Consider the following 21743-nt stretch of genomic DNA (forward strand, 5'->3'; position numbering starts at 1 on the left):
CAAGTATTCTTCTTTGTTTTGGTTTGGAATTAAGGTTCCGTTTTTACAACCCTTTAACAGGGTGAAAAATAGTTTTCAGCTTAAGAGCCATACAAACACAGGCCCAGGGAGGGCAGGATTTGGCCTGCAGACTGTCATCCCTTGTCTTAGAACAGCCAGGAGAGTAAACAGATTGTCTGGGTCCTGTTGAAGGGCCACCTGCGGAGACCCTCCTTTCTCAGATTCTTTCTCATGCGCATGAATGATATGTACAATTCGTCTAAACATCTGTATTGCCTTCATGTGATCTTATTTTCTTAGACAACCAATAAGATAACCATTGGAAAATATACACCGTGAGAGGAAGTGAGTGCACAGGGAGAGAAATACCTATGAGATCCCCGGAAAATGTTCATTCAAAGTAAATTTGGAGACCTAAGAAATCTAGAGAAATTGATGCCATCAATTTTAATGGCTTTTTTTTTTTTAATTCTATTTTAACTTTCAAGCTTAAAGAAACCTTGGATCCAGCTCTAGAGCCCATTCTCCTGAAGCAGACGTTCGTAAGTGGTGGACGGCTGCTCATTCACCTTGGAGACTCAGACATTGACTATGACAAAAACTTCAGGTTCTATATGACAACCAAATTGCCAAACCCACACTACCTGCCCGAGGTATGAGCTCCTGGTCTGGACTTCCCAGCCCAAGTGGACTATTAACGTGTGTGGGTCTCTGACGTTTGGTGGGCGCTCTCCCCCATCCCTCTTGCCCCTCTGCTCTGCCACCCCCGTTCCTTCCACTGTCCTCCACTCTTGCTTCTCTGCTGCATCCTGATATCGATCGCAGTTGCCCTTGTGCTTGCCATTCAGTCGGACTTGAGTCCCTCCCAACCCAGTCCGTAGGCGCTGCCTTATCCTCTACCCTTAGCACCTCCATCTCCCTCCCAGCCCACAGCTGTTTGCATGACCCAGAGCAGCTCTCCCTTCTCATTCTTCTCCCTCCTGCAGCTCAAGGCCATTTATGCCCCTCTTGCTGTGGCCCATAAATGAAACAGGGCTTCACGGAAAGTCTGTAGGGGAGAGGCAGACATGCCAGTATTAACATTTGCAAATGCCTGTGGCCTGCAGCCCCAAATAAAGAAGTTGCTGGCTTGAAAACTCTGGTGACTGGCACCATTGGAGAATCATGACTCACACATTCAGTGTGCCTGTACTAAGCGTTCTGGAGGAGGGGGCATCTTGTCCTCCCGCATGCCCTTAGACCTTGAGGGGATCTCTGTGAACCTTACTTCTGCACTGACCCTGAGCTGGATCGGAAGAACTAACTCTTGTGCTGCAGAGCCCAAGGCAGTTGCAATGGAAATGAAAGCCGCTGGGTCTCCTTTCTCCCTTCCTGCTCGGGGTCCCAGGAGGTCGCTCATCCCCCCCAGTCCCTTGGTGCTGCCACAGCTCTAGGCCCAGCTGCACGCTCCGCAGGTCTTCCCAGCATGGCGGGTCTCCCCTTCTCCAACAAGGCCCATGCACCAAGGGAAGGAACTTCACAAATCAGAACTTACTCCATCACCTCTCCTCCCATCCCCCCCAAAATAAAATCCTTGCATATACCATTCCAAATGGTGTCATTTTCCGTTGAGTTGCTGATTTTCTGAAAGCTGCCTGTCTTCACTAACTGTGCTCAAGTTAAATGAAGCAGGCACGCTTCTGGAATAAGAGGAGAAAAATGCCGCTAAAGCCCAGGTCAGCCTTGAGGGGTATAATTTTCACAGCCACTGGCAGAGCTCACATCCCAAGATCCATGGTGAAATTTAGAAAAGTGACCAATGAACCGACGACTTACAACCCTCTCACTTATGCATATTTCGGGAGGGAGCATCGCACACCTTACCCAGCACCAGCTCTGTGACTGCGGCTTACTTATTCCTTGTCCTGGATCCTCAAGTCAATTAACCAAAAAGTGGAGATAAAGCCGACTTCAGGGATTTGCTGTGAAGATTAAATAAGAATAACGTGTAACACAAAAATAGACTCAAAATGGATGAAGGACCTCAATGTACGAAAGGAATCCATCAAAATCCTTGAGGAGAACACGGGCAGCAACCTCTTCGACCTCTGCCGCAGCAACATCTTCCTAGGAACAACGCAAAAGGCAAGGGAAGCAAGGGAAAAAATGAACTACTGGGATTTCATCAAGATCAAAAGCTTTTGCACAGCAAAGGAAACAGTTAACAAAATCAAAAGACAACTGACAGAATGGGAGAAGATATTTGCAAACGACATATCAGATAAAGGACTAGTGTCCAGAATCTATAAAGAACTTAGCAAACTCAATACCCAAAGAACAAATAATCCAATCAAGAAATGGGCAGAAGACATGAACAGACATTTCTGCAACGAAGACATCCAGATGGCGAACAGACACATGAAAAAGTGCTCCATATCACTCGGCATCAGGGAAATACAAATCAAAACCACAATGAGATATCACCTCACACCAGTCAGAATGGCTAAAATCAACAAGTCAGGAAATGACAGATGCTGGCGAGGATGCGGAGAAAGGGGAACCCTCCTACACTGTTGGTGGGAATGCAAGCTGGTGCAGCCACTCTGGAAAACAGCATGGAGGTTCCTCAAAATGTTGAAAATAGAACTGCCCTATGACCCAGCAATTGCACTATTGGGTATTTACCCTAAAGATACAAATGTAGTGATCCAAAGGGACACATGCACCCGAATGTTTATAGCAGCAATGTCCACAATAGCCAAACTATGGAAAGAACCTAGATGTCCATCAACAGATGAATGGATCAAGAAGATGTGGTATATATACACAATGGAATACTATGCAGCCATCAAAAGAAATGAAATCTTGCCATTTGCAACAACATGGATGGAACTAGAGCGTATCATGCTTAGCGAAATAAGTCAAGCAGAGAAAGACAACTATCATATGATCTCCCTGATATGAGGAAGAGGTGATGCAACATGGAGGCTTAAGTGGGTAGAAGAATAAATGAAACAAGATGGGATTGGGAGGGAGACAAACCATAAGTGACTCTTAATCTCACAAAACAAACTGAGGGTTGCCGGGGGGGAGGGGGTTTGGGAGAAGGGGGTGGGATTATGGACATTGGGGAGGGTATGTGATTTTGTGAGTGCTGTGAAGTGTGTAAACCTGGTGATTCACAGACCTGTACCCCTGGGGATAAAAATATATGTTTATAAAAAATAAAAAATTTAAAAAAAAAAATTAAAAAAAAAAAAAAAAAAAAGAATAACGTGTAAAATATGGGATGTTCAAACACTTTTTTTTTTGCTGTTAACTTATTCAAGTAATGTCAGAATACTATAGCAACCTTTTTTCATAAAAATATTACAGTGACACTGTATATAAAGCCCTATTTATTATCAGTCATCACTTCTTTTCAACTAGGACAAACTATGTACATGTCACTCTAACTGAGTGATATTGGTACCTCATTTGGTCTTCACAAATACCCTGTGGTTATAATCATTACCATCCCAATTTTTAAATCTCAGGAACTGAAGTACAGCAGGAATGAGTGTCTTATCCAACATGCACTAAAGGGTGTACCTGGAATCAGAACCCAATCTTTCTAACCCTCTGCTGGCTCACCTTTCCTTAAAGCATCATGTAGGATCTATAACTATGGCCTGTGAGGGACAGGGGTGTCACTTGTACAGCAGGGAAAATCACATTAGGATACCATAAGACACAGTGTGGGTGGTGGGGGTATGGGTTTGTTCACAACTAGACCTGAGGGACATCCAGCTGCGTAATAATGGGCCCTGTTCTACTAAAGAAAGCACTTCTTATTTTACCCATCTGAACTTAAGCATGTAACTCTATGGTTTTCTTTCAGGTGTGCATTAAAGTTACCATTATCAATTTCACCGTAACCAAATCAGGTCTAGAGGATCAACTGTTAAGGTAAAAAAGGGGGAAAGGAGGAGCAAGCAAAGTTTCCTAATATTTTGTTTAGCAATTGTGACAATGAAAGCATTTTTTAAATTATTTTTATTAACATATAATATATTATTTGCCCCAGGGGTACAGGTCTGTGAATCATCAGGCTTACACATTTCACAGCACTCACCATAGCACATACCCTCCCCAATATCCATAACCCAACCACCCTCACCCTATCCCCCCACCCCCCAGCAACCCTCAGTTTATTTTGTGAGATTAAGAGTCTGTTATAGTTTGTCACCCTCCTAATCCCATTTTGTTTCATTTTTTCCTTCCCTACCCCCCACAACCCCCACCAACCTCTCAAATTCCTCATATCAGAAAGATCATATGATAATTGTCTTTCTCTAATGGACTTATTTCGCTCAGCATAATGCCCTCTAGTTCCAACCACGCCGTTGCACAAAGAAAACATTTTCATGTGTGAAAGCACCACTCATGAGTCCTCAGTCATAAAGGTGATAGTAAGTAAATGACCAGGTTCTTCATCTCTTCTCACTTCTCTAGCTGCCAGACTTGCTCACAGTCTTCTCAAGGACATCCAGGATATACCCTTAATTCTCAACCATGATTTGGGCCAGGCCTTCAGTGTGGCCCTGCCTCTTCCCCTTCACTGGGGTTTCCAATCTTGGGCAAGTGAATGAAGTCTGTCATCCTGTGGTTTCCTTGAGATGTGAGAAAAGCTCCCAAATATAGCTTTCCTGTTTTACTTGTCTCCAGGTATTTTCTTGGTGTACTTAATTGACCTACATTTGTCCACCTCAAAAAATTAAATACTCTCCTTCAGCACACTCTGTGATTAAATCTCTACTTCCCAAAAATGAGATTATGAATTGTCAATGGTAATGATCAGAATTAGCCAAGAGGCTTATGAGATAAAATAAATTTTAAGGATTTATTGAAGTAATAACAATTACATGGTTAAAAACTCATTATATGTGTGAGTAGATATGTGTATGAGTGTGTGTGTGTGTGTGTGTGTGTGTGTGTGTGTAAATACATTAATGCTGAAGGAGAAGATTATTTAGACCCATGTTCAAAATAAGTTGTCAGGTTCATTGAGTTAAGTCAAAATTGGGTCAAGATCATCCTGATTTATTCCTATTATCACTGAGTTTAAGTCTGGTTTTCCTTGTTTATTTTAGGAGTTTATTCTTGCAGCTGCTAACTTGCTTAACTTTTGCTAAGCTAACTTCTTTCCAGACAAAAGGTATTTCAGCACATTTTACAGACATGTTCTAAGGACATGGCTGAACCGTTTCATACCAGTGTGCTCCCATGAAGAGTTCCGCTTAGTTGCATCACATGTGAGCATGTTAGACTGTGTGGACACGGACAAGTGCCCGGGAAGTGAGAATGTTGAGCCTCCGGTGTAGAGTACAGAATCTCTGGGTTCTAGTTTATACTCCTCTCTTCTGGAAAAATTATTTAAGCAAAGGGACTTGAGATGTAAATGGTGTTCATATAATAACTTTTAAAGTTTCTGAACTCGGTTTGTACATAACAAATGAACGACGAGGCCATTCTTCCTAGTGGGTAAAGCACGTGCCCTGGAGTCAGCGAAGCCAGGTGCCAGCCCAGCTCTGCCTCTCAGAGCCACGTGAGCTCAGGAGGTGACCCACTAGGGTCTGTTCCCTCAGCTGCTGTGCCCACCTCACAGGGAGCATTCAGAGAATTCCAAGAAAATCTACATAAAACTCTGAGAGGGGTGCCTGGCACAGAGTGATGCTTAATAAAGATTAGTTCCTACAAACATAGGGCTGGGAGCAAATTGGGAAAGCACAAGTGAAGGGAGATCTAAGTTCACATGTTTACACAGGGGTAGAGCTGGTAAGGGCCCTTTATTAGACCCAGGCAAGACTCGCTTCATGGATCTCCCATAAAAAGTGCCAGGCACCATTTTCAGCCTGGCACAAGCAAGCATTAGAAACAGAAATTGAGTGATTTGGAAGATCAAGCACTGAGCAGGCTTTCTGAAGAGAAGATGAGCAGAAGCCATGGGGACTGTGGTTGGGTGTCAGTTTTTAAATACAAGGTAAAGAATCACAACTAACATGTCATTCAGTGAATAGCCACCATGCAAACCCAGCAGAAGAGGGGCCTTATACACTAGGTCTTGGCTAGTGGCATTAGTACTCAGCTGAGCAGCAAAGAAAAATAGAAGCAACTTCAGGGCACTGATAAAGCCATAATTTTAAGTATTCCAACTTTGGTTCCAGTGATGTGGTACGACTCGAAAAACCCGAGTTGGAAGAACAAAGAATCAAGCTCATTGTGAGGATCAATGCTGACAAAAACCAACTGAAAACTATTGAGGAGAAAATCCTGAGAATGCTCTTTACATCTGAAGGAAATATTCTGGACAATGAAGAACTTATTGACACACTCCAGGATTCGAAGGCAAGTAAAATATTTTTAGTATTTATAGAAAGTGTGTTGCTTCAGAAGTTACAAATGTCTCTTTTGAGGGTCCTTACAAAGTCTTTTACAGCAAGAATGGCAGCCACACCTGGGCTGCCTGGGTAGCTCAACACACTTTATAGAAAGTGTGTTGCTTCAGAAGTTACAAATATCTCTTTTGAGGGTCCTTACAAAGTCTTTTACAGCAAGAATGGCGGCCACACCTGGGCTGCCTGGGTAGCTCAAGAGTGAGCCCAGCTGGCAGGACCTTTCACACCACAGTGGAAGAGGAGGTAAATTGTAGACAATTGCTCCTCTTGTCTTGTCTGCATTTTTTTTAAGATTTTATTTATTTATTCAACAGACAGAGATTACAGGTAGGCAGAGAGGCAGGCAGAGAGAGACGGGACGAAGCAGGATCCGCGTGGAGCAGAGAGCCCGATGCAGGGCTCGATCCCAGGACTCTGGGATCATGACCTGAGCCGAAGACAGAGGTTTTAACCCACCGATTCACCCAAGCGCCTCATTGACTGCATTTTTTAAATCAAGCATGTAATGTAAAGAACTGGGACAGGATACAAGTTGAAAGGAAAAGCAGTTATAGTCATACTAATATCACCTCCTTCAGGAAGCCTCCTTGGTATGCCCAGCTGGAATTAATCTCCTCCTTGGAACACCTGTAGCAACTTACCTGACCCTCTTACAACCCTTGACATTGTTTACCTTATGTCACCATTATCCAATCCCATGTCTTAAATCTCATGTTAGCCTCATGTTAGTTCAATTCGTTGTTGAGTCTGTGACTAGCTCCGCTTGAGATACCTCCGCCAAGGGCTAACCATGGTGCCTTGTACATAACTGGTGCTCAGTAAAAATGTCAACGATAGTACAATAAAGTTAAACACATAATCTTGTACTAAATTGTTTCTCATTCAAACAATTTTAAAAGTATACTGGGAATACAGCCTAGAAAATGATTTTCATCCATTCATGAGAAACAGAAAGTAATTTACTAAAAAAAACAAAAATAAAAACAAAAAAAAACACCTCTTTGATATGGAGTACAGAAGGTTATATTCTTTACCTTTCATTGACATCAAAAATGATACTTCTTTATAGCCTACAGTTCTTGAGATCTCAGCATTTAAACAATAATTCTGGGTCTCCCATTTCTTTTCTCTCTCCACTTGTTTGTCAGTCTCTTTATCCTCTTTCCATTCATTCTTCCTTGGTTTTTAGCTTCTGGAAGTTGATGGTTAACTCATCTATTATTATTATATTTTATCAAAACCTTACATATGGGCCACCTGGGTGGCACAGTTGGTTAAGCATCTGACTCTTGGTTTCATCTGAAGTCATGATCTCAGGGTCATGGGAGCCCCACTCTGGGCTCCACACTTAGCACAGAGTCTGCTTCAGATTCTCTCTCTCTCTCTCTTCCTCTCTCCCTCTGCTTCTCTTGCTCATGCTCTCTAAACAAACAAACAAAGCTTTACATGCAAATCACTTAAGGAATGAATTATTTGTACAAGGTTTGCTATAGCATTCCCTGCCTTCTCTCTGCCCACCACCACCACCACTACCACTAATGACTTCCTCCATAAAACAACTATGTTCATCTTTTTTGTTTTGATTATTTGGGGTTTGACATCTTTTCTCTAAATCAGAGACTCATATTGCTACTTTCTGAGTTTTTCTTTTATACATTCACTGTTGTCTATACTTTTATCACTCACATACATACATACACACAAACACACACACCCTCTTTCCATCCCCTAGCCTGCCACTGTACTCATATCCCGAATACAGTTAAACATCCAGTGTTTACATTACCTGGAAGTATGAAGATCTGGGTGCAAGTATTTTAGGGGGCTGAGGACAGGAGAAGAGCTAGGGTGTCAGCATCCATTGTGCATACATTTACCTAATCTCTTTGTTTTCATTATGGTACCCGTTCCTCAACTGTCCCTGTCTTCCTTCCAGCAAAAAAATCCTCTCTTTTAATTTCCCCAGGGATGGAACAAGTTTTTCAGTCAGGGTGGGGAAAGGACATCCCCTGACTGGTGGGGAGATGACTTGGGAGTCTATAAACCAATTATTATTTTAGGTCCTTCCCACTTCCAGTGGGATGCCACTAATTCTTAAGCCTTTGAAGAGGATTCTACTTTACACATTGGGTCACTTTTGGCTTTCTCCTTTGCCAGCATTGGAATCTATTTTCCTGGATCTGCTAAGTCATTACCACTCTACTCTCTGCTTTCCAGTTCTCAAAATTTTATTGATATTTCCTCTTCCACTCTTCCTATCTTTGTGGGTTTGCACTGTTTTTAAAAATCCCTTTACTATAATTGTATCATGATATCAGCAGGGCATAAGATAGATACATGTGTTCTGACTGCCTTCTTTCTCTGTAAGCAGGTTTCGGTGTCTGCAGGTAGTTGCCTTAAAGATATTCTTTCTGGGACGCCTGGGTGGCTCAGTTGGTTAGGCAGCTGCCTTTGGCTTAGGTCATGATCCCAGCGTCCTGGGATCGAGTCCCACATTGGGCTCCCTCCCTCTCTCTCTCTGACAAATAAATAAAATCTTTAAAAAAAAAAAAAAAAAAGATATCCTTTGTATCCAGTGATAATAGGACTGATTATTCCTGGCCTGTATTTCCTGCCACTTCCTGCCTATACTTTGTACTCCCTTAAACTCCCAGAACCCTCATTTTATTTTTTTAATTATCTCTACCCCTAACATGGGGCTTGAACCCACAATCCTAAAATCAAGAGCCACATGCTCCCCTGACTAAGCCTGACAGGTGCCCTCATTTTAAAATATATGTCATATTCCCTAATCATTGCTGAGGTCTCAAGTCTCTTGGGCATAATATCTGTAAGTAGTTACTAAGCTCAACTGAGATATATAGTATAGTGTTCTCTGGCAAAAAGAAGAAAGTAGTCCACTTTGTTTTCTCTTTAGCCCTGGATTCTTCATTATCAGGGACTTGGGGTCCTCCAAAGAATAAAGAATTGTTTGCAGGTGGGTCTCGTTGGTCCAACTACTCCCATATCAACTTCCTTTTTCCTACTCATATGTAAATGCTTTAGTTGAGTCCAGTATTGAGACTGAGGTCTTCCACTCAACTCTACCCTCTTTTGTCCCCTTAGGCTTCTATGTGGTCAATACAGAGAGTTTGAGCCTTTGATTTCCTGGAAAAAAATCTCTGAGTCCCCCCCTTCCCTCTCTTGGAGGACAGGGGTTGACAGTCTAGAACTTAGCCCCTAGCCACAACTTAGCCACAAGCCTGAATTAAGATGTGTTGTTAGTGTAAAATGCACACCAGATTTCAAAGATTTAATCCAAAAAAAAAGTTAAAAATCTCAGTAATTTTTAAATGGATTATATGCTAATATAAAAAACATATATTGGATTCTATTGGGCTGAATAAAATTATTATTGAAATTAATTTCACTTGTTTACTTTCAATAAACTGAGAAAAGATAGAATTATATATGTGGCTCACATTATGTTTCTATTGGGCAGTGGGGTCTAGACAGAAAGCTTGTTCAGACCCCCTTTGAGCTCTCCTTTCAATAGAGCCAATACTGAACAGCAGTGCCCACAGTGATTTTTCATGGCCCCTGCCCTAGACCCTTTGACTTTCTAGAAACAAACTCCCAACCCAGGAATATCTAGCTGAAAGAAATGGGGGTTGGGAGAAGAGGACAGACAGGCAGCAATATAAAGAGACAAGGGAGCCAGAGAAGGGAACCTTAGAAAGCCCATTGGCCAAAAGGCTCCCCAGAACCACTAACCGAAAACAGAAAACCAAAAGAACACCAAAGACCTTGCAACTATCTCCAACAACAGCCACAACCCTTCACAAACAAACCCTATCCCCAGGTTGCCCTTTGTCTACACCTGGGAACAGTAGGGAAAGAAAGAGCATCTTAGTCTTCCTTGTTACTCCAGAGTAGAATGTGATACCACTTCCTGCACCCTCTCTCCACTCTCCTCTTTGGGGCGGTTTTGTGGATGCCCCTTCTCGCTTCATACCTTCTTCCGTTATGCGAACCCTATATCATGTGAGCACTGCTCACAGGGACATCAGGGAGCAACTGGGAGTGCTGTGTTAGTGCTTCCCTTCCAGAAGTCACTCAGAGTCAAGTCTCAGGGAAGTGCTGTTCCTGCCTGTCAGGGCTTCTTGTGTCACCTTTTCCTGTCTGCCTGTTCCACGTTCTGGAAGGAAAGAGGTGTCACTCAGACAGAAGGTCATGGAGTCCTGAGATTCAGTTGTTCTATCTGGGGACCTCCTCATTATGATAATCACTAATTCACTGTATCCTGATTTCTTTCCTAGACCTAATTGGATATACTCCAAAACTCCTACAATTTTTCTTCTTTCTAAAGGGATCCTTAAGAACTTGTTTTCATATCTTTATTCAGATCACTTCTGGTGCCATTAAAGTCAGACTAAAGGAAGCCGAGTCCACTGAGATGATGATCAATGTCGCTCGTGAGAAGTACCGCCCAGTAGCCACTCAAGGCTCCGTCATGTACTTTGTTATTGCGAGCCTCTCAGAAATAGATCCTATGTACCAGTATTCGTTAAAATACTTTAAACAGGTAAGTGTGTTGTTTTGTCAGTGAACTTTATTTCTTTGGTTTCCCTTTAAACCCCATTGAGTTACTTTTGCCTTAGACAGTTCGTGAGTCTAGTTATCAAGTAAGACCCCCTAGGAGTTCGGAATTACCTGTCCAAGAGCGCCTCCATCTGCCATGTGTTCTCAACACTCAGGTGTCCAGTATGCACAGAAAACTACAGAGGAAGAAAAGAAAGATTTTCTTTTGGCTTCCTTGGCTACCTAGCTTGTTGGTTTTCCTTCTTGCCTGCCTTTCTTTTTTCCTTTTAAGAGTCACAGTTCCATGCTGTTTGTTTATACCATCTCTACCATACCCCAACTTCCTTTCCACTGTTAGATTTTTCTGTGCTGTAGCTCAAGTCTGTGACAGCATTGACCTTAAGCAAATTGGTTTCCGCATCTTTTATCCCCCAGAACTTTCTATACAATAGGCTATCCCAACCCCTCACCACACCTCCCCAACTATTTTTAGACAAATCGTACATGCCCTGCTCTCCTGTCCTTGGTTCCTTCCCACTCCCCACATATTACAGTGAGACTTGATTTTTGCACAGTCTCTCTTCTTCATCTCATATTCACTGTTGAATCTCATCAGATTTCTCGTGAGTAGGATACTTTCACCTCCCCTTTGTGGCAGCAGCCCATCTCTCCCAAGAGCAAATGCAGTGTCACAAAGCTTCAGCAAGCAGTGTCAATTTACCTGAAGATTTCCAGGGGAGACAGCGAGTTTGCATCACCCCTTATACAGCAGAACTTACCGAACACCCCCAGTAGCGCACTCTGTTCACCACAAGGTTTCTCTCAGCTACCAGTGTTGTCAAGGATCGCCATGCTTTATTTTGGCACTAAGCATCACATCTTCACGGGATTTTGAACTTCTTTGCTTCTTGTTAGGTTGTTAAAGAAAGCTCAATCCTCTTTTCTTCTAGGTGTGTTAAAAAACACCTTCATTTCCCTTTGTCAATCTAACTTTGGGGAGAATTAACAAGGGCTTTCCCTTAAATTGTGGAGAAAATTCTAACACATTGGTCCCACAACCTAACAATGATCTTGGGGGAGAGCAAAGAAAAGCATATGACCTTACCTTGCCCTTATGTCTCTCACCCCAAAATGATTATCAAATCCAAGTTAAGGACATGAAAAAACCGGTGGTGCCAGCTCCCCTCTATTTTCCTGCGTTCCGCCTCACATCATGATGTGAGTGGTTCATTCTGTCAAGAGTTCAGCAGTGGTTCATTTCTGAAAAATGGGGAGAGGAAAGGGAAAGCAGAAAATAAATATCACTTACCAATCTGGGGATGAATTCTAGACATTTTCATAGTACAGTAACCTCTCCTGTGCTGCTGTTTACCCACTGACTACAGGGCCCGGAAGTGAAGGAGTGAGGAGCAGGGATTTTTTTTTTTTTTCCTCCACAGAAATTGAATTAAGTCAGAGACATTGATAGTGCTCTCTTTCCCACAGTTGTTCAATACAACAATTGAAACTTCTCTAAAGACAGATGATCTGCAGCAGCGCTTGGAAATACTGCTGGAACAAACTCTTCTAACTGCTTATGTCAATGTTTCAAGAGGACTTTTTGAACAACATAAGCTCATCTATAGCTTTATGCTCTGTGTTGAGATCATGCGTCAGCAAGAAAACTTAACTGATGCTGAATGGAATTTCTTCCTCCGGGGTTCTGCAGGATTAGAAAAGGTACCTATCTCATGTTTGGATTGTAAATGTTATTCTAGATAGGGCCCACAAGGACCTACCAGTGGTCTGCAGTGGCTGAAGGTGATATGTTTGGCCATGTGGCCCAGCAGGGCAGGCTCTGGGGCCCAGGGGCCAGGCTGTCACTTAGCTCTATCTCCAGTAGCTGGGCAAGGTTAGTAAATGTAGCCTCTTTAGGCAGCACTGTCCTCATCTATACAAAAGGGATGTTGGGAGTAACCAATGGGCTAGTAGATGTGAGCATGTTTTGAAAAGTTGACCATCTTACAAACATGAAGAGTTAAAATTCAATCAGTGTTGTAATTCACAGACTTGGCAATACTGTTTGGGAGATCATGACTCCCTCTTGCCTGGACACATCTTTCATTATAAAGCACAGGAACTAATATGACTAAACTGCCGCCTTCACGAATACTGCAATATGAGCTCTCCTGCAGTTTCCTTCTTTGTGTTCATCCTTTTGTCGAACTTGCCCCAGCCGCTTAAACTAGTCTACCTCACCCACACACCACAAATTGGGTAGCCCACAGAAGTGAGCAACAGCCCCCCCAACTCTTACCTACAGTTCCAGCTTAGCCCCACTCTAGATGCCCATCTTGAGCCCCGTCTTCGGTCTCTGCAGACGCCACTATTTGAGCCTCTGCATATCACTGAGAGGTTGGACTTCATGCCTTTTTTATTTAACTCTCAGTGCCCTATGTTCCCAGGACAAGCCCAGACAGGACCTCTCCTCCAGACATCCTTTCTTCCCAATCCCCACCCATCTCGCACACGTGCATATTCTATTAATCCTTGCTTAAAGCAATCTTAACTTCATAATCACAATTCACACTTCAAAGAGCTTGCTATGTGTTTTAATTTTTTAAAAAATTTTTATTTATCTATTTGATGGACAGATCACAAGTAGGCAGAAAGAGAGAGAGAGAGAGAGGAGGAAGCAGGCTCCCCACTGAGTAGAGAGCCCTATGTGGGGCTCAATCCCAGGACCCTGGGATCATAACCTGAGTAGAAGAATGAGGTTTTAACCCACTGAGCCACCCAGGTGCCCCTTGCTATGTGTTTAATAGAGTTTAACAGCTCATTTATCTCTCTCAGTATTTTTCTTATGTGAGTTTCTAATTTTATCTCTAGCCTGCAGATAGACAATTAGGCACAGAGATTAAATAACTTTTCGTGTTCACATACTTAATAGGGTTTGGTGCCAGTGCTGGAACCCTCAAGTCAGTCTGTAGAGCCTGCCTCCTACCCACTTCACTCTGTTGCTGACTATTAGTGGGTCACTCAGCCAGGCTCTTCCCAGTGCTTTATCCTCCTTCTCACAGCATTCTGTTAACAGCCTTATTTACAGTTTTCTCAAGCAGATGCTTGAAGATGTTAAAGAACTTTCCAGAATCAGATAACTAATGCATGACAGAAACTGATTCAAGCCTGAGCTTCCAAAGCCCATGAGCGTTCCAGTACTACCTGCTACTTCTCATGAGCCACATATTTTGAAAAGAAATGTAAATATGTTTTAAATGCCATCAAACAAAAAACTTAGTCAGAAATAATCTTAAGATACTTCTCAAATTTTTTATTAAACCTTCTTTTCTTCTATCACAAGGAAATTGGAATGATTCTTGGCTAATTTTTTTAATAAATATGTTTGGAAGGTATCTTTTATCTAGTTACTTTATTTAGTTACTAATATCTTAATACTGGTATTTTCCATTTTTATCCTAATGCTACATAGCAACAGAATCAACAGAATAGAAAAGCAAACTGCATGATCATCGTAGTAGACACAGAAAAAACATTTGACAAAACCCGACACCTTTTCATCATAAAGACACTCAACAAACTATAAATAGAAGAGAACTCCCTCACCTAGATAAAGGGCACGGACACAAATCCACAGTAATAACATACTTAGTGGTGAAAGCCTGGGTGCATTCTCTGTAGGATAAGAAACAAGACTACCATGTCTGTTCTAACCATTTCTTTTCAGCATTGCACTGGAGATCCTTGCTAGCTCAATTAGGCAAGAAAATGAAATAAAAGACATCCAGATGAGACAGGAAGAAGTATCTCTATTTGCAGAGGAGAAGACTTTGTGTATAGAAAATACTAAGGGACCTACTAAAAAATAATTGAAGTATTAGAATTAGTAAATGAGTTCAGCAAGTTTGCAGTATACAAGATCATTATACAAAATTAATTTGTATTTCTCACAGATGCTTGCAAGGGACAATATGAAAATACAATTAAGAAAAAATCCATTTACAATGGCAGTAGAAAGAATGAAATACATAGAAAGAAATTTAACAAAAGAAGCTCAAACTCATACTCTGAAATCTACAAAACATGTTGAAAGATATTTGAGGACCTAAATAAGTGGGGGAAAAAATCCCACAAACATGGATTAGAGGCTTAGTACTGTTAGGATGGCAATACTGCCCAAAGTGGTCTACAGACTCAGTGAAATCCCCATCAGAATCCCAGCTGACTTCTTTGTAGAAATCAGAGAGTTTAAAGTTCATATGAAATAGCAAAGGATCCATATCTCAAAACTCACTACAAAGCAACAATAACCAAGACCGTATGATACTAGCACAAAGACAAATGGATAAATGAAATCAAATATGAAAGTCTAGAAATAAAAGCATGTGTCTATAGTCAACCAATTTTTTATAAGATTGCCAAAACAATTCATTGGGAACAGTAGTCTTTTTAACAAATGGTGGGGGCCAGCCTGGCCAAATGCAAAACAGTAAAACTAGATCCTTATATCACACCATATATAACTTAAAATGTATCAAAAGCCTAAATATAAGAGCTAAAGCTCTTGTTAGAGCACATGGGAAGAAGTGTTCATGATTGCATGTTTTACGATGGATCCTTAGATATGATACCAAAAGCATGAGCAACAAAAGAAAAAAATAGACAAATTGGACTTTATAAAAAATAAGCATGCTTTTGTTTTAAAGAAAACTTAAGAAAATGAAAAGACAATGCACAGAATGGGAGAAAATATTTGCAAATCATATCCGAGAAAGGATTTGTATCAGGAATATATAAAGAACCCTTATAACTCCACAATAAAAAGACAAATGACCCAATTTAAAAATAAACAAAGCTCCTGTATAAATATTTCTCCAAAGAAGATATACATAAGCACATGAAAAGATGTTCAACATCATTATTCATCAGGGAAATGCAAATAAAACCTTAAGGAGATAGCATTCATCCCTACTAGAATGGCTAGAATCAAAAAGATAATAACCAGTGTCGGTGAGGATGTAGAGAAATCAGTCCCGTCATAAACTGCTGACTAGAGCAAACAATGCTGCAGCTACTTTGGAAAATGGTCTGGCAGCTCCTCAAGCAAAATACAGAATTTCTATATCACCCAGCAATTCAACTCCTGGGTGTGTATCAGAGAGAAATGAAAACATGTCCACAAAAAGGAGACAAGATGGCGAGGAAGTAGGAGGAGGCGCCGTTTCAACCTGTACCCTAAAGTGAGCTGATTACCTACCAAATAACTCCGATCACTCATGAAATCAGCCTGAGATCAGAATTATACACGTCTGGATCTCTACAGGGGCAGAAGACGCGTGGGCAGGTAAAGTGGAGTGGGAACTTTGGACTGATATCAGAAGATAAACAAAAGGGGGAGGGAGCCACCAGAGGCGACCAATTAGAAAGTAATATCCCTAATACGAGAGTGAAAACATGTCCATCCAAAAATTTGGACATTAATATCCTAGAAGCATTATTCATAGTCACCAACAAGGTGGAAACAACCCCAATGTCCATCAACTGATGAGTGAATAAACAAAATGTTGTCTGCTCATCACAATAGAATATTATTCAACCATAAAGAGGAATGAAGTACTGATACGTATCACAACATGAGTAAACCTTCAAAACATTAAACCAAGCAAAAGCAGGCAGTCACAAAAGACTATGTATTATGAAATTTGATCTATATGATGTTTCCAGAATAGACACATCTGTAGAGACAGAAAGCAGTTTAGTAGTTGTTTATGCTCGGGGCATGGGAAGATAGGAGGTTAGGAGCTAAAGAATATCTGGGGGTTTTTTTTGAGGAGAGGAAATGTTCTAAAATTCACTGTATTGATGGTTGTACCAGTCTATGAATTTACTAAAAGATATTGCATTGTATGCTTTAAATGGATGAATTACATGGTATGTGAATTGTATCTCAGTAAATCTACTTAAAAATGTAGTATAGAACCTCGTCCAAATATTCAGGAAATTTTCAAGGGATTCGTTTCAGCCTGTGATGCCAGCTGTTTCTCTCTTTTAAAACTGTTCACCTACATGTAAGTGCTCCATGGAATGGTGCCATGAAGCTAGTCTTCATGGGAAAAAAAAACAGAAGACTGTCTGGAGGGTGGGAAGAGACTGGAGTGATGAGTTGGGGCACAGGCTAGAAGTCAGCTTCACACATTTAATGTTAACCCTTCACCAGATGAACTGCTTTCCGCAAATGTCACCCTGGAAAGCCTTCACCAGCTGCACTTCTGGGCAAAGGCCTACAGGTAGAACTGGTTCAACATCCTTTCCGTCTCACCCTATCTAGTTCCTTGTCCTAGGCAAATAGTTATTTTTAACATGCTGTTGGAGCTTGCTTTTTCACTGAGACAAGGAGAAAACCTATTTTGTGGCTGTCTTTGTGAATTATTACTCATTTTCTTTCTGTCTTCTAATAGGAACGCCCACCCAAGCCTGACGTTCCCTGGCTGCATCCTGCCATGTGGTTTGCATGCTGTGACTTAGAAGAATTGTTTGGAGTTTTTGAAGGACTCACACAATATATACTGTTACATCCTATTTCTATACGAATAGGTAATATGTCAAAAAGGATATGCTGTGGGGAATTGTAAACAAGCTTGTAAATCCTGACTTTGATGTCTCCCTTAACCTCTTCTTCTATATCAATATTTTCCACTAGGAAATTTCTTCATTATTAAGAAAATGTGAACTACTTGCTTTCCCAATTGAATGCTTGATTTGAATGCTTAGCCCATGAATTTCTAAGATTTTATATTTACTGTTATCTTCATTTTAAGGGGATATACTTACTTCAAAGAATTACCTTAGCTGCATCCCATAGGTTTTCTGGTTGTTGTTTTGTTTTTTAACTTTTCACTGAAGGATTACATACATATGGAAAAGTGCACAAATCAAAATGGTACAACTTGGGGCATCTGTGTGGCTCAGCTGGTTAAGCATCCAACTCGATCTCAGTTTATGAGCCACCACCCAAATCAGAAACTAGAATAATACCAGCCTCCCAGAATCCTCTCCATCACAGGACCCTTCTCCTCTTCCTCAGAGGTAGTACTCTGAATTATAACGTTCAATGTTAATTTTACCCCAAAGTTTTAATATGTAGCCCTGTCAGTTCTAAAAGTACACTTTTAGTTTGAAAACATTTAGGATTTGGGGGAACTCTTTTTATTGTTTATAATTTATAATTAAATTATAAATATAATTATATCATAATTGTTATGGAAATTATACTCATGGGTTGCATGAAATGGATTCTTTGTAACTTTTTTAAGGTTTTATTTATTTGTCAGAGAGAGAGAACTTGTATGCAAGCACAAGCAGGGGGACTGATAGGCAGAGGGAGAAGCAGGCTCCCTGCTGAGCAGGAAGTCTGATGCAGGACTTGATCCCAGAACCCTGAGATCATGACCTGAGCTGAAGGCAGATGCTTAACCCACTGAGCTACCCAGGCATCTCTCTTCGTAATTTATTTAGATTTCAGACTTCATATAATGTTCCATGTGTGTTTTCTTAAAAAGAAGAGCCCATATGTGACCTTTAGCTCAAACTTATTGTGGTATTTATTTTATTAATGTTTATTATACTTGATCTGTCAGTTTCTAAGAGAGGTATCAAGGTATACAACTATGATTGCCAATTTCTCTTTGAAATTCCAAAATTTTCCCTATCATATCCTGTGAAACTATGCCATTCAGTATAAATAGGCTTAGGATTATTATCTTCCAGTAAATCTTTCTTTTTTTATTAAATAATATTCCTCCAGGTACACGTGGGTGGCTCAGTGGGTTAAGCGTTCAACTCTGTCATCATTCATGAGATCACACCCCATGCTGGGGTCCAAGCTTAGTGTGGGATCTGTTTGAAGATTTTCTCTCTTTCTCCCTCTGCCTCTACCCCATTCAAATAATTTTTTAATAACTAATAATATTCCTCTTTAAAGAGTTTTTTTTTGCCTTAAAATATATTTTCTAATATTAATGTAATTATAGCACAATTCTCTTGGTTAGTTTTCCCCCTCTATGAATTTCCATACTCTTTATTTTTTTTAACTCTTTTGTGTGATTAGCATGTTTTTGGTATATCTTTAGTGGAATTTTGTTGTTTTGAACAGTGCAAGAGTCTCTCTTTAAAGACTCTTTTTTTAACAGTAAAGTTTTAATTCCATATTTATTAGTGTTATTGATCCACTTCAGGGGCTCTCAACTGGTAAAGGTTTTTGTCTCCCAGGGGACATTTGGCAGTGTCTGGACATTATGGTCTGGGGTGGTAGTCCTGGCATCTCAGAGGTAGAAACCAAGGATGTGGCTAAACATCCTGCAACACTAGAACAATCCTCCAGAACAGATAAGCACTTGGCCCCAAATGCCCATCGTAGCGAGACTGAGAAGCCCCGATCTGTATGGACTTACTTCTATCATCTTTATTTTGTGGAGATTTTTTTTTCTTGGCAGCCTTTGTCTTTGCTTTAATTATTTTTTCTTCTTTCTAGCCTTCTTTTATTTAGCCCATACTTATTTGAAGTTCTGTGTTCTAGTTCCAGTCTTATACTTGTAATATGATCACTCTTATACTTGTAATATGAATATTTATTCAACCAGTAAGTGTGGTGATTTAAAGTCTACATGGACCAGAATTTCTAGGATCAAAATATACTTGTTTGACTTCTAAATAAAGACTAGAAAAAATGAAATGCTTTTCAATAAATACATCAAATAAAAATGATGTTTCTATGTTGTGGACTGGTCAAACAAGGCAGCTAGAGATAGAGGTAGAAGACAAAAAGAAAACCACTTAATAGGAGAAACTTAGAGATGACCATTTAGGGACAGAACCAAAGCAGAAAGAGCTAACTGGAGCCTCTGAAACACAAATGCAAAGAAAGGAGGGATGGAGGGGCAGGATGGAGGCCAGAAGGCAAAGTAATTCTGGAAACAGCTCATAATATCTAGACAAAAGGCACCAGGTGTTGTTCCTGTCAGTTGGGACTAAAATTTCAGCTATTCATAACAATTTTCCTGCTTTCATTTGTTAAATTTCAGGGTTTATTCTGGAAATCCTGCACAGTTGTGAAAGTTTGTACACGTGTGGTAGGATGGCTTGTGTTCTATAAATGAGCTCTAGATCTTTGCAGGTGACCTTAGATGACCTTTAATAATTAATTCCAATGTCATTCTTGCCTTCAAAAGCTTCCTAATTACCTTAATCTTTTGTCTTTGATGGTTTCTAAGTGCTTCTTGTCCTATTGGGTTATTTAAAATATATTCTCTTATCCTCTCTCATTGGCCAGAATCCTAGAGATTATACAATAAATACTGAGAACCTCCAGAAAAAGAAGTCTTTTTAGAAGAGATGGTTCTACTCTCTGGTCCTCAGAATACCACCACAGTGAGCATGTGCTGTGCCCTGTGGTCTTGTACCGTGTAACTGTCTGTATTCCATATAGAAACTAGAAGTCTCACAGAAGTGCACACTCCTCCAGGGCCATAGGCTCAATTGTCACTACGTTTCTAACTGACACTTCCTCTTTAGTTGACACTTCCTCTAGTTGACACTTCCTCGTTACTAGACACTCAGAGGAGAATCCCAGAATCATTGAGATCTTAACCCTCATGTGAGGCCCATTTCTTATAAGTAATCCATGGCGGAGAGGGAGAAACATATTCTATTTACTGGGACATAAAGTTGTATATATGTCCATTAATTCATATGTTATTTATATTGTACAAATTATATCTTCCAGAGCTTTCAGTTTGCTTCATCTGTCATAGGCTGATAATTGTGTATTATTTCTGACCACCACTATGTTTTGTATTTTTCCTCTACCTCCAGCAGTGACAGCTTGATGTATTCTTTCAATATTATCTGACACATATAGGTTTGTTTTATTGTTTTTATCATGAGGTTTGTATTTTAATTAACTTAACCTATTTCATCCCATTTAATTACATTTGCCTTGAATTCTAATTTATTCATGGTTACTCTTATCACTTCAGTTTTCTTTTTGCTCACATTTTATTAGTGTGTCTCTATGCATCCTTTTATTTTTAACCTCTTTGTTTATTGTGGTTTTTTGTTTTAGCTTTGGCTTTTGTAAGTTTTGCTGTTGAGTTTGTTTTCTGACCCAATTTTAAATTCTTTTTAATTAGGTTGGGTAGGGGGGATTAACATATTTACATTTAATAAATAGTAGATAGTAAATATAGAGATTTAGATAGTAAATGTATTTAGATTTAGATAGGAAATGTAGAGATTTTTAAATTACCAAATATACTTATTTAATTTCTAAGTCAAACCAATTCTAATTAAAGTATCTTTTTAAAATTGTGTTTCCAGGATCTTTTGAGACTTACATTAACCCAGTTGAATGGGAAGGCTATTCTAAAATGAAGGCGGAAGAGGAACTCATGACACAAGAAAAAGAGATCAAAAGCCATAATTCTTGGCATCCAGTATTAAGTTCTTTCCAAAAGCTAATTCTCATCAAATGTTGTAAAGAAGAGAAGGTAGGATCTTTTTTTTTTAATTAAAGTACTATGTTATGGTTATTTCTGCTAATGTTCATCAGCCAGTTATGATTCATAACTGATTAGATTTATTTGTTTAGAGAGTAACAATGGTCAAGTTTGGGAGAAGGTTCTAAGAAATAGAGACTCTGTGTTATTAATAGAACATAGTGTTTTATATAGAAAATGAAGAAAGAAAAGGCTAGAGAACCAGCCAGGAACCTGG

General features: G+C 40.2%; 1 protein-coding gene across 2 annotated transcripts in view; it reads left to right on the forward strand.

The window, feature by feature from the left end:
- DNAH6 (dynein axonemal heavy chain 6) overlaps positions 1-21743 on the forward strand; it is a 222672-nt gene that overhangs the window by 140674 nt on the left and 60255 nt on the right. For both annotated transcript variants that reach the window (XM_045079084.1, XM_004742302.3), the window contains exons 57-63: positions 489-653; positions 3860-3927; positions 6186-6366; positions 10801-10980; positions 12462-12695; positions 17432-17567; positions 21348-21517. In XM_045079084.1, coding sequence (XP_044935019.1) covers positions 489-653; positions 3860-3927; positions 6186-6366; positions 10801-10980; positions 12462-12695; positions 17432-17567; positions 21348-21517 — 1134 coding nt within the window. The remainder of the gene's footprint in view (positions 1-488; positions 654-3859; positions 3928-6185; positions 6367-10800; positions 10981-12461; positions 12696-17431; positions 17568-21347; positions 21518-21743) is intronic.

This window comes from Mustela putorius, unplaced genomic scaffold, assembly GCF_011764305.1.
Source record: "Mustela putorius furo isolate JIRA1106 unplaced genomic scaffold, ASM1176430v1.1 tig00000281_pilon_pilon_pilon, whole genome shotgun sequence".
NCBI lineage: Eukaryota > Metazoa > Chordata > Mammalia > Carnivora > Mustelidae > Mustela > Mustela putorius.